Raw genomic sequence first — 14,330 nt, 5'->3', positions numbered from 1 at the left:
GACAATCATCAAAACTTCTATATACCCCAATAATATCTCCCTTTCGAACGACAAAGAAGTCACCCATCTCTGATTCCATGGGAGTTTCAGAATCTAACTTGGGTGAAGGAGAAGTGGCCTTCACGGCAGAGACCCACGACCACAAGGAATAGCAACAGCAACGGTAACGGCAGAAACCCACGACCACAAGGAATAGCAACGGCAATGGCTACAGATCTGAACACTGGCAGAGACGACCCACGACCACAAGGAATAGCAACGGCAATAGCAAACGGCTACAGATCTGAATACTGGTAGAGACGACCCACGACCACAAGGAATAGCAACGGCAATGGCAAACGACTACAAATCTGAATACTGACAGAGACCCACGACCAAGGAGAGACCCAAACGTGATGGAGACTGACGGACGAACGGACGGCAGACACCCTGATTCGCATGGCCAAGGGGAGATAGGGTTTGGGTCAGAGAGAAATGAAAGGGTTTGGGTAAGATAGATCGGCGTGAGATATGTCGAAATAAAAGGGATTTTTAATAAAGTAAGAAAAAATAAATTAGACCTTTAATGTCGATTTAAAACCGACATTAAATTCCATCTTCAATGTCAATTTAAAACCGACATTAAAGATTTGTTTATTTTTTTATTTAAAACCGAAATTATACATCCGATTTTACTTTTTTCAACCGACATTAAAACCCAAAATTCTTGTAATGATAGTTTTCCCATTTATCAATTGGAGAGAGAAAATGAATTTATTTTAATTTTTTCTATTTTTCAATTTGGAAAAAGTGCATTTAATGAAATTTTATTTCTATTTACGTTGGTTTTCACATATCATTTTATTGGTTTTTTTTTATGGATTAATAGTTATTTTAAATATATCTTAGAATATTTTGACGGATTCATAATTATTTTAAATATATCTTAGAATATTTTGTTAGGTATTTGAAAATATTCTAACCAATATATGAATTATACTACCAGTTTATAAATTAAAGATTTCAATGCTTGACATAAATCACAATATAAACCAATGAAATATACCATAGTATATAAATCTTCATAAATTTCATTTACACTACAGTATATATATCATAATACAATAGGTCTAAATAAAGAAAAAACACTCGTTTATATCAAATAAACGAATACATATACCACAATATATAACAAATTTCCTACAAAAGCTAAAAAAAAGTACATATATATCACAGTATATATAAAAAATAGGAAAAAAAATAAAGTTCATCTTCATATGGGGGTTTATAATACATAATTCTCCATCTTTATCTCTTCTTCTTCAGTCATGGCCACCACGGATCTCTCTCCCCGACATCGTCGACCAGATTTGCTTGTCCCACCATGCCGTCGATCGAATCTGCTCAATCCATCACTATCGATTCGTCCCACGCGATTCGTGTCATCAATTCGTCCCAAGTCATTTGTGTCATCTCGTGTTGAGCCATCAATTCGCTCCACACCATCGTCTACCGCCTGCTACTCACACCGCTGGAAGGAGAAAAGAGAGGGAGTGTGAAGGAGAAAAAAGAGGGAAGAGGAAGAAATTGGTGTGAATTATGGGGGAGAAAATATACTAAATATATTATTGAGGAGAAAGAATATATGCATGTGGGAGAGAGAATGTGCATGGGGAGAGAGAAATAAATAAACATATATATATATAATGAACGTGGAGTTAAATTATAAATAGTCACCGATTGAAAATAGAGAGACCAATAAATCTTTTTTGGTAAAAAAAAATGAAATATTCAAGTAATATTACCTATTCTTTAGCCTTTTATGTAAAAATTCCTAAAAAAATAGAAAAGAATAAACCAAAAGCATCCCTCCTTTCTCTAGGAAATTTGACCATACATAACGCAAGAACACCAAAACTTTCACTTCTTTTTCTCTTCATTTTTATTCAATCTGGATTGTCAGGACTGAGACTCCACCGAGAAAATCCAAAAAATATGTGATTTGAATGTATATTAAGAAAAAGTAAAGTTTTTATTTTGATATTAATATCAAACCTGGCCGAAAAGAAACAAGACAAGTCATTAAAACAATTGATCAAAGATAGTGTTTTTTTATATATAGGAAGAAAGAGTGCTATTTATTAAAGATAAAACTCTTTTGTGCTGTTTATGACAATTGCCAATTACTTTTCCTTTTTCTTTTAATATTATGTAGTAACTTTTAAATTTACGTGAAAGGAAGTTAAATAGTCTCTGATAAATTTTGATTTTAAATTTAAAAAGAAAACTAAACTAGTTACGCAATGAAAATTTTGAGATTGGTAAATAGTTTGCAATGATGAACCAAAGCAAACTTATTTTTTCTATTATTTTCGTATTGATAATTAATTTATAATTAATTATAATATATTCATTTAAAGTTCTACATGAGTTGAATTCCAACTTAGTTTGTTTAACTAAATTAGTTTATTAACGTTCAAGTAAAATAATTATTATAATGGTAGATTCAAATCGCTCTCAAGATTATTAAATATAAAATTAGTTTATTAAAGTTTAAAGTAAAATAATTATTTGAGAGTGATTTGAAATTAACGTGCTTTTAATCATCCAAAATTTATTTAATATTTAATTTTGTACTTTGTTAAAATAGATTACGAAGGATTAAAACCTTATTCTAGAGTGCTTTTAAAAAATGACGAAAATCACTCCTGTATAACTTTGTTTTAAAAAAGTGTTAAATATTGTACAAATAACAAATTGCACGGCAATGCATGGAACTTAGGCACATTTTTGTGTAAATTCGGGTGAAAGTAATGTAAGATTGACCCAGTGCAAGTGCTAACGTTAACAAAATCCCAGAAAACTTCCACACAAGTCTCGAAGATCAATAGTCAATTAAAAAAGGCAATGACAGCTTGCTGAGACAAAAAAATTGTCCAAAAATGAAAGAAAGAAGAAAGTAGCCAACAAAGACCTAGAATTGCAAAGACAACCAACCGAGTTTTTTTTTATAACTTGGAAAAAAAGGCAACAGAAAAAAACCTCAAATACAATACAAAACCCCAACAGAAACAAAAAGGCCCATAATTTACCAGAAAGGCAATTTGACAATCTTTTATATTGCAGTGGTGTAGAGCACACCATTTTCCAAGGTCAGATAGGTTCAAGAATATTTTAATTTAAGACACTAAAAAAGTAGAGAGCAAAAAGATAAAAGAGGTTGAAAAAAGCTTGAGTACTTCAACGAGAAAACCACGCCTCAATCTCTACCACAATATTTCCCCTTCCCTTCCCTTCCCTTCTCACAGGAGATCAGCAACATTAGCGGGCAGCTCTTCAATTACCACATTGTAGAACTTCTGAATGTCGAATAGCATTCTTTCATCCTCCGTCGTTACAAAGTTGATCGCAACACCTTTCCTTCCAAAACGTCCACTTCTTCCAATACGATGAAGGTAATTCTCCGGTTGTGTCGGCAGATCATAGTTAATAACGAGAGAAACCTGCTGGACATCGATACCACGGGCCAATAGATCAGTGGTGATCAGAACCCTAGAAGAACCCGATCGGAACTCACGCATAATAATGTCTCGGGTGTTCTGGTCCATGTCACCATGAGTAGCAGATACGGTGTGGTCACGGCTTCGCATCTTATCAGTGAGCCAATCAACTTTACGTCGAGTATTGACAAAGATAACACTCTGGGTGATGGCCAAAGTCTCGTAAAGATCACAAAGAGTCTCAAGCTTCCAGTCTTCCTTGTCAACATTGACATAGAACTGCTTGATACCTTCCAAAGTGAGCTCGTCACGCTTTACAAGAATTCTAACAGGCTTGTTCATGAACTTCCTGGTGATCTCAAGGGCTTCAGGAGGCATTGTAGCAGAGAAGACCCCGACCTGAATCTTGGATGGCAGCAGCTGGAAAATGTCATAAATCTGCAATGGGGATAAACATGTAAGGGCAGTTAGAAGATTGAAACCACACAACTCAAAGATGTGATCAGTTCCAAGGCAATCAGCAATGTACAAATCCGTCATTTACGTATACAGATTCTGTAAATTGAAGAATGGTGAAGTATAAAATTAAAATATATAAATCAAAGCACAGCACAAGAGCAAAATAAACAAACGGCTACAAACTTCATCACCAATAGTTCTCAGAAAAAGATTGAAGAAAGAACATTGGTGGAAGCATCCTACATCATTTTCTACATCTTCAAGAACTAATTACGCAGATAAAAGTAGAGAATTCAAACAGTACATAACATGTCTCGTTGACAACTGATCAAACAAACTGTCAGAATAACAATCCATAACCACTTAATAGATTCTTAATGAAAAATAAGAAAGTGAAAATTTTAATAAAGGAAAACAAAAAAAGCACCATACCATAAAAATTTTAAAGCCAGCCAATGATCAATCTCTTCTGTTGTACTTATCTTACAACTTACATCACAACCCCAACCAAGTATAGAATAGACTCAATCTTCAGAATGCTCTTTGTCATGGTGGAGACAATATAAGCTAAACTAAATTGATAACACAGTCCAGGCAACAACACATTGCCATCTTAAAGAGTGGGTAGAGAGAGAGAGAGAGGAAAATATTAAAATCAGTGTAATAAACTAAAACAAAGTTTCCACGCATGCAGGACAATAGTCATGATAGTAAAAGAGTAAAACTACAAACCTGATCCTTAAATCCACGAGAAAGCATTTCATCAGCCTCATCCAACACAAACATCCGAATGTAGTCGGGACGAAGTGACTGTCTACGTAACATATCAAACACACGACCAGGTGTACCAACAACCACATGAACACCAGCTTGGAGAATGCGTTGATCTTCACGTACACTTGTCCCACCAACACAAGCATGAACCTTCACACCAAGATAATCACCAAGGGCTCGCATAACCTTCTCAATCTGTTGTGCAAGTTCCCTAGTGGGTGCCAGGACCAAAGCCTGGCATTGCACAACACCGTAATCAAGTTGTTGCAAAATGCCAGAGCAAAAAGTTGCAGTCTTCCCAGTTCCAGACTGGGCTTGTTGGATCACATCAAGCCCTTTGCAAAAAGGAACAATTCCCCTTTGCTGAATTGCAGATGGCTTCTCAAAACCTTTAAAACGATATTGAAATTACAATACAGCAAATTGCAAACAAGCCAGAGCGACAAAAAAATAAACTACTACCACTTAAATAACCGTATAGTTTGCTTAATTATTAAATATTAAAAAGAAAACAATAAACAACTCGAGGAGAAAATAAATAGTGCTATATACCAACCATAGGCATAGATGCCTCTGAGAAGATTTTCTTGCAGGCCCATAGAATCAAAACTATCGTAAACTTCATCATATGAGGTGAAGAAATCCTGTCCATCAGCTGAAAGTCTAAATTGACCAAGAGATAATATATAAGAAGGAATCTAGAATTAGAAGGTTACAAGAAAGTAATGAAGATAAAATGCAATGAAGCATAATAATATCACATACAAAAATGGTCTAGGATGTCCAGAAAAGTTAAAACAGAAAACTTACAACTCATTCATTTTCGTGTCATATTGACGTGCATCAAATTGAGAACCTTCCGGAGCCAAACCAGCCATATCTGTATGCAGACAACATATAAAACATGGGGGTAGTTCAGGTTAAAAAAATGTTATAAAGACATCTATTACCAATAAACACGCACAAGCTCACACGACCTTTAATTTCAGCACTACCAAATCTAGACAAGAATAGAGGAAAAGAAGATTGTAGAAAATTTTAAACATATGCCACATGGAAAGAAAATAAAAATGAAGTGTAAACATATTTGATGCCGTGGCGACATCAAACCCTAATGATCTGTTAGGTTTTTCCTGGTCTCCAAATTCATCGTAGATTACAAATGAATTCTGTTAGTTATCATATGAGAAGGAGATTGGTTTGCAGAATTTCGTAGAATTCGGAGGCTAATTCGTCATATTTTAATTTTCTATTAATAAATTAATATAAAAAGCCTCTATTAGTAAATTTCTTTTCCAGCAAAACACAAAGCTTAATGTACATTCATTACAAAACCTTCTGGTTCCAAACAATATGAAGAACTTAACTTCAAGTCTCTTGACCCAAAACGGAGGGTAAAAGGTGGAAGAGAAAATGTAACAGAAAAGCCAAACTTGCACACCAGACAAAGAAGAGCGCAAGCATTAAAATTCTGTCTTTATTTTTCGGGAGACGTTAATGAAAAACGAGAATGGCTAACTGATGTATCAGTACAATCTTCCCGCATCAGAAGCCACTTTACCGCTCCCCAAAACTTCACGAATAAATGATGAAACGTACAGAAAGCAAGGAAAGTATCTGCTTGATATAGAATCAGATGATAAAGAAGAAGAGATTATCCTGATGAAACATCAAAACAATATACAGAGCAGCGCAAGTGTGTCATAAGAGAATCAAACAAATTATTATAACAGAAGCACCTCAGAGAAGAAAATCTCCTCCGATACTGCTAAATCCGCATCATCCACCTCCCCAGAGGCATTAGAAGAAAAGATTAGCCAAGTTAATCAAATTTCTACACTCCATACCACATAATCGCACAGCGCATGTCCAAAACATCAACTAATCTTAACATACACTTAAAAAACGCAATAATCATTATTTAAAGCCTATTCATAGCTCACAAGCAGCAGATTTCTCAACAAAAAACACACACAGACGATCGACGCTCAAACCAAAAAAGAAAACGAAAAAACTCGACGAAAAACGTAGAAATCGATACCAGATCCAACATGAATCGATTTCAGAGATTACAACAAGGTAAAAACTGACTAAATCCAACCAAGATGTCACCGGGAAGATTAAGAAAAGTAAAAACAGAGCATTCACGGTGAATCAAACAAATCGATATGAACAATAGATATAAGAAAGGAAGTAGAAAGAAACCTGTAGATCAGTGAGAAACGAAGGATTGGAAGAAGATTAGAAAGCGTTGGAAGATAGCGAGAGATTCACAAACTCCTCGGATCTGCGCCGTGGAGTTGAAAAGGAGGCTAATGCTTAAGGACTGAAGTTATAATGCGAGGGCGTTAGGTTTTCTAAGGCGGCCCTCTGGCCTTTCGGCTTCTGCTCCAAATCTGCGGTATCAAATTACATCTTTACCCTTACTTTTATTTTTTATTACTTTATGCCCTTAGAAATATGGACTTCGTAATCATTAGTCACGTGACTTGCGTGTGAGTGAACGTGTGCATGTTTTTCTTTTTTTCCTCCCTTTCTCTACGTTTTTTTCCTTTTCTTGGCTAACATTATAGTTTATAAGTATGTCATTTCGGATGATTATACCTGTGGAAGTGGAATATACATCATGTTTTTTGAATCTTACTTTTGTTTTAAACACCTAATTCATAATTTATATTTATAATATTTATAAATTATATCAAACCGAGCATAACTCAATTAGTATATAAGTATTAAAAATCATGAGATCTGTAAATCAAATCCCTCCTAATACTTTAAAAAAAAAACTATAAATTGAATTTTCATGTGATACTTGTCAATATGTAATATATACATTTAGTTCTAACCACGTAGATAAATTATTTACTTATCAACAATTGTGGTGGTGAAATCTTTCTTTTTCTCTCTTCTTTTTTTTTCTTTTTTTGGTTTTACTAAAAGTATCTTCAAATAGTCTTTCATAGTGAGTCAAATTAACATATGACAAGAAAATAGCTTCCATGAAGATAGCTTCCTTGGAATTTTCATTTAGTCATTGATTATCTATTAGTATAGGGTCTATTCTTCTTCTTAAACCTTTTCCTACTATAATATTTAACAAAATCCTTGATATGATAGATTGAAGTTCTTGAAGTTCTTGAATTTCACGAATTTAATCGAACCTATAATTTCTTATTATTAACTCAAAATTACAAATCAAAGCGACGAAAGACTAAATCTCAATAGATCGTGGTCACAAGACCACTCTACCACTTACAATACCCTTATTAACTCAAAATTAAAAGGTCTTCAAACTTCACCTAAGCAGTTGAAAACGATAGGCATATTAAAAGTTGACAAATCATGCAAAATTCAAGGACAAGTTATTCAAATTAGCCAAAAATATCCAACATTACACCAAATTTCTTACTTTGATTTTAGATGCAGCGAATAATGGTTGTTTCCAACGCCATTGTTTTTTTTATATATTAAAAAAAACACTATTTTTGGAAAAATGAACCAATTATGACCTTAATATCCTTTGGAAAGAAACTACCAAACCAAAACTGAGTAACCTCTTGTTAAAACTGTCCAACCAAATTTCAAAGGAAAAACAAGTTCATTTTAAGAACATCTAGTTAAATATTTGTATACCAAACTATAATTAATTCGATGCATCCCGAAAAAGAAGAAAAAACGAAGCAACGTGGAATTTGGAGGCACAGAGAAGGCTGAAAATTCCACTGGATTGAAGAATTTACACTGCGGATACTAAAAACAACAAAGGATTGGCCATTAAACTTACAAGTGATCTAAGCCAAGAGAATAATTTCACCACGGGAACCTGTGACATTACACACAGAAAAAGAGAGGTTGTTTTAGAAGTTCCAAAGCGCCTGTACTTCATGAGGAATAGACACTTCACTTACATTTTTCATACATCTCTTTTATAATCTGTAGCATCGAATCTGTATCTTCTGCCATCTTTGCGATTCTCTCTGCCTCCTTGACAGCTTCAGCAGCTAAGAAAGATTTGTTCTCTGCATCAGCAACTTTGTAGGCAGCCGCTTTCGCTGCATCTTCCACCGTCTCCCCCGATGGCATCACCCCTCCCATAGTATATTGCGCTATCCGTTGCCTGACATCTTTTTGTTTGGGAGTAGGAGTTTTAACTGCCAACGAATTGTCTTTTTTTACCTTGTAGCAATTCTGAACCTGTAGTGTGGCAGAGAACAAAGAAACCCGATTCATAAAGATTTCAAACAAATATTTTAACTCCTACAAAACTGTTCACAACCACAACCCCATGTCATCACCGAACTCCTATTTATTAATAATATATAGACCAACTAATCCCCAAGTTGTTAATATCGATCGTTAACATTGAAAAAGGTTGAAAAACTTCTCGTGATTGGTTGAAAAATGGAAGCATAATGTAATTTAAACATAACTATAGTAACAAATGCGATGTGGCACTTATTTTAATTAAAAAAAATTATATTTCCAAAATAAAAATTTTAATATGTTTTCTTTTTTCTCCCTCTTCTTTCTCCCTCCCCCCATCCAAGGCCATTGCCGCTGCCGTGCTCACCTCTTTCTTTTTGTCTTTTCTTTTTCTCCTTTCCTCTTCTTACTTTCTTCTTCTTTCTCTTTCCCTTTCCTTCTCTCCTCCCATTTATTATTATTGTTTTAAAATAAATAATAAATAATAAATAAGACATTCTCGAAAGAGAAACGATGGAGATGCTTAAAACTCCTCTGTTTCATCTGACATGGGGATTTTTTTTTTCTTAATTGCGCGTGGAAGGAGGAAGAATGATAAAGAAGGGGAAAGAGAAGAAGAAGAAGAAAGAAGAGGAAGGAAGAAAAGGAAAAGATAGGGGAAAAAAGGGGCAATATGCAACGGTGGGGGCTGTGGCAATAGCCATGGATGAGGGGAAAGAGAAAGAAGAGGAAGTGGAAAGAGAAGAAGATGAAAGGAAGAGGAAAAGATAACAAAAAAAGGGCAATGTACAACGGCGGGGGCAGGATCAGTGGCAATGGCCATTGATGCAAGGATGGGAAGAGGGAGAAAGAGAAGAGAGAAGACAAAAACATTGTTTTAATTTTTATGAAAAAAAGTGCCGCATCAGCTTTCATTCACTATAGACTACAGTAATAGAAAATTGACAGCATGAACCAAAATGCTATCTAACCTAAGTCCCAAGCCCCAAGGACCAAAAGTGTAACTTTTCCTCAAATGTCCCATGTAACATCTTAATTTTTCCCATAAAAATACAAAGTTTTCTTTTAGCAGGGGGGAAGGGGATATAGATGTAAGCATATATAAGAGTCAAACTACATAAATTGGTAAAGCATATAAAATATCACAGCACCAACAAATAGCCTTCAAAACTGATTCAATAAAAAAATGAAGAGAACATTCACCTTTTCAAGCTTCCCTTGTGAAACAAGCCTCCTCAACTTTGAGCTCAATTGCCTTCTAAAATTTTGTGGCACCTCATGCCTTTGCTGCATCACGTGAAATCAACAGTTGAAATATCATGTAATACGAACAATGATGTTAATGAATAACAAAAATAGTTCAAAGAAGCTAAAAAAGCATGAAGCATCCCCATATTTCACAAATATATATTGCAAGTGTGTAAATGGTATGTTGGAATAACCTTCTCGAAAAACTGAGTGTCTGGCCTGAGTAAAATTATAATCATGATCTCCATGCAGATCATTGTCACATAAAAGAGTACTACCATTGCTCCTTTAATAAAAATGAAAGGAAGAGGAGAAGAAAAGCAACTGCCATCTTACCTCAATAAAGTTAACAATTGTACCTATGTCACATCCATTAGAATCTTTTATGGTTGAGAGGGCTTCAAAAATCATTGAATAATACCTGGTCAAGAGATCGTTATAAGACCAATGATGAGACCTCAACAAAATAATAAATGACTATGAAAAGGTCAATCGCCACCCTACTGTGATTTTCTAGTGAGCAAAATTTTGCTTGAGGTAGATCAAATAAAATTTGTTTCTTTCATTTACAGTCTACAGAAGAGGTGAATTTTCTCATGTGTAAAAGAAGTCATAAAACTCAACTATAATTGTCAATAGTAAAGAAAAACAACATTCCGCAGACCCAATCATAATTTATGATAGAGCAAAGAAAATGTACTACAATCTTTTGTTGACGAATAAAATACTATAAGATTAAAATATGATTTCGGTTCCTATTCCATTTCTATCTAAAAATATTTCATCAGATATTCAATTTCCATAAACCATTGAACCTCTTTAAAAACTACTCTTTTATCTTTCCTTCACTTGTGGATTGGGGTGGGGTAGGTGGTCGTGAGTGGAGAGGGGGGGAGGCTAGGTTTATAAACACTCTCCCCCCTCCCCCATGAGGTCCAAGAAAATAATAATAACAATAATAAACAGATGATTTCTGTGCTAAAAATCTAAAATAACTAAATGGTTAGAGAGACAGACCTTGGGACATTTTTCCCATCTTGTGTGCTGTTGTTTGGTGTATCATCCCCTGCAGTATCAGCAGATGCATTAACCTTAGCAGGAGCAGAGTTTTGGTTGTTAGAAATAGCAGCAACAATAGCTTTTGCTTTAGGAGCCGCCCTAGACTTCTCTTTTGAGCCTTGTGAAGCAGTACTGACACTCAAATTACGCCATTTATCCTGGGTTCATAAGCAACACGATAGAATAAATAGTTGCAAAAATTATTAGTTAGATAGCCATGCTGTTTCGAGTACACAATGTTTTAAAGTTACATGAAAGACATAAGATTTTTAATCAAGGGATTTACTTATTTAAACCTTAAATTTGAGGTGAACAAAAACCATATCATCATTGTTTTAAGTAATACTGGAATATTAGTAATCTCAAAGATGCATCTAGTAACAGACTCGAAGACGATCTTATACAGTTCATCCAATCCAAGGCCACAGTTACTTGGGGTCCACTAGAATAGCGTTATCCAGACATAGCTTTAAGCCTTTGGGTAATCAATGACCATTGCCACGAATCTCCCCTCACAAGAAAACCCTATCCTATGAACTCATTATCGCCCCAAAACCGCAAAAAAATTGTCAATCAACCAAGTACATGGCATCCATTGAAGCAAGCTAAAAAAACGCGCCATCATATTAATGATATTTATGTTTAAATACCACCTTAAGTTCCACGTTCTGAAAAAGATCTTCTTACATAATTCAGTTGATCAAAAGCAAAACTAAGGGCAAACCATAAAGTAGAGTTCAGTCCAAAAATCAACGTAGAAAACTGTTGGAGAGCATTGGGAAAAGATTTATATTTATTTGAAAAATGTAAGAATAAACCCAAATTCTTCCATGTTAAACCACTCAACTAAGCGAGTGGAATTGCAACTAAACCAGGCAAATACCATTAGATTCTAAACAAACCAAAGCTAAACTTGAACAAAAATCCCACAAGATTTCAGTCAGTCCCACCTCGAGTTTCTACTTAAAACCCTAAATATCAATTCAAACAGGTAAACCAAATGCGAAAAAACACGCATAAGGGAATTGAAAGGAACAGATGGTTGAATGGGGACCTTGAGGTCAATGTTAGAGCGATGAGTGAGAGACGGAGCGAAATCAGGATCTTTGAGAATGTTCTTCCACTTTCCAGGACCGTGCTTATTGACGCCCGCCAAAAGTGCGTCTTCCTCCTCTGACGTCCACTTTTGCTTCTGGTTTCCCATTCTGATTCGCCGTTTTTGGCTTATCTGAAGATCACTTCGTGAAGAAAAGTTCGCCTTCGTTGGGGTTATTACTTCCAACAACAACGAGAAGAAGAAGAGGAGTAGGCTGTTCTTCGGCCTCTTTTTGTCTCTGGTCAATTTTTTCGTTCGTTTCTTTTCGTCATGTTCTTTGAATTTTGTCGCAATGGGCCGGCCCAAAATTCAAACTCCATAATGGGCCATTAATTTTTTTTAGGAATTTCTACCCTTTAAAAATAAACTTAAATTAGGTTAATGACATGAACATTTCACTTTTCCAAAATAATAATAATAATAATAATAAATATATAAATAAATCTATTGATCTCCCTATTATTACTAATATTGTGGACTATTTNTTTCCAAAATAATAATAATAATAATAATAAATATATAAATAAATCTATTGATCTCCCTATTATTACTAATATTGTGGACTATTTACAATTTAATATATATTTAAAAAATAAATAAATAAACCTAGGTTTTTGTGTATCTTTCCTTATAGCCTATGCTTTCGTATCCATGTGCTTGTTGATATTACTTTTTATTAAAAAAAAAAAAAAAAAAAAACAACTACAACAATAATAATAATAAAACAAAAAAAAAAAAAAAAACTTTGTTGGACCACATTTTTTTCTTCTTCTTTCTTATTTCTTCCTCCTCTCTCTTTTTCTTTTTTCCGTCATTGTTCTCCTTTCTCCTTTCTTCCTCCTATCTCTTTTTCTTCTTCCCATTGACATGACTTGTAGGTGGCTAGACGATGCAATGGTCGATTCGGGTGAACGATGGTGGCGCGATGAATAGTCGATTACGTTGGCAAGAGAGGAATCAATGGTGGCATGATGGATGACAAAATACTAACGTTGGTGACACGATGGTTAGCGTGATGGAGGCTGCAGATGATGAACAAAGATGTTGCAGTGGGCAAATCTAGACAGTGGTGCATGCATATTTGGTAGACCGACGACGTAGCTGGACAAGGATCTAAGACTAGGCAAGTAAGGTTTATTTCATTGATAGTCAAGTAAGATTTATTTCTCGATGTCAATTTCTCTATCTCTTAACTATTTAATTTTGCAATTAATTTGTTCTTAAATTTTATTGGTTGAAATTATTTGCAATTTTTGTTCTTAAATTTAATTGCTCATATATGTCTATTTTATTGATAATTCTTAAATTTATATATCCTTTACCAATCCTTTTATTAGATTTAAAAATTGTGCTTTGAAGTATAATGGTTAATTTTTTGTTTAATTCAAAGTGAAATTATTTGTATAAATTACTTGTTAGCAAAAAGTTTGTTAATTTGAATAATTGGATTCACATTAGTAAAAAAAATCAATTAGTTTGATTAAACCCTATTCGCTTTCTATAGGGTTGCCATATCGATCCTACAAAAACACAGAACGATAAACATAATTTTAATCATGCTTTCTAAACGTACAGAGAGGAAAGAGAAGAGTAAATGCTTACCCTTGAAGAAATCATTCTTCATGTGCTCCTCTCATAATGATCACAGACCCATCCTCTACATCACGAGACCTTCTTCCACAAACATAGCAAGAACACAAAAACTCTTGGACACCACCACTTAAGTCTTCCTTACTGTTTTTAGGGTGAGAATCAAGATGGAGTTGTGGGCTCTCCATTTAATTTTGGTGGAGGAATTGGGAGGAATTCTTTAGAGAGTTTTTGGGAGAGGGAGGAAGAAATTTGCAGAGATAAAATCTTCATTGTGTTTCACGCATCTTTCAAAAGTTCCTCTAATTCCCATATATGAGAAAGATAAGGGGAGTTATTTTCTTAACTCCGTTCATCACCTAAGAGTTATTTTACCTTTAATTATATTAAAATCATATATTAAATTAAAACATTATATTATA

At 34.4% G+C, this 14,330-nt stretch overlaps 2 protein-coding genes across 2 annotated transcripts; both read right to left on the bottom strand.

Moving 5' to 3' along the window:
- Positions 1-2,959: 2,959 nt before the first annotated feature.
- LOC120077515 (eukaryotic initiation factor 4A-8) lies at positions 2,960-7,075 on the bottom strand. Its single transcript, XM_039031776.1, has 5 exons — positions 6,918-7,075; positions 5,523-5,592; positions 5,269-5,375; positions 4,671-5,101; positions 2,960-3,917 (listed from the first exon to the last, which is right to left on the bottom strand). The coding sequence occupies exons 2-5, from the start codon at positions 5,588-5,590 to the stop codon at positions 3,282-3,284; spliced, it is 1,242 nt and encodes a 413-aa protein (XP_038887704.1). The 5' UTR covers positions 5,591-5,592; positions 6,918-7,075; the 3' UTR covers positions 2,960-3,281.
- A 1,238-nt stretch (positions 7,076-8,313) lies between these two features.
- Positions 8,314-12,554, bottom strand: LOC120078268 (telomere repeat-binding factor 4-like). Its single transcript, XM_039032827.1, has 6 exons — positions 12,277-12,554; positions 11,181-11,380; positions 10,500-10,584; positions 10,119-10,202; positions 8,621-8,906; positions 8,314-8,535 (listed from the first exon to the last, which is right to left on the bottom strand). The coding sequence occupies exons 1-6, from the start codon at positions 12,424-12,426 to the stop codon at positions 8,504-8,506; spliced, it is 837 nt and encodes a 278-aa protein (XP_038888755.1). The 5' UTR covers positions 12,427-12,554; the 3' UTR covers positions 8,314-8,503.
- Between the last annotated feature and the right edge of the window lie 1,776 nt (positions 12,555-14,330).

The sequence above is a fragment of the Benincasa hispida genome, chromosome 1 (assembly GCF_009727055.1).
Source record: "Benincasa hispida cultivar B227 chromosome 1, ASM972705v1, whole genome shotgun sequence".
Classification (NCBI taxonomy): Eukaryota; Viridiplantae; Streptophyta; class Magnoliopsida; order Cucurbitales; family Cucurbitaceae; genus Benincasa; species Benincasa hispida.
This window is presented reverse-complemented; position numbering and strand designations above follow the sequence as displayed.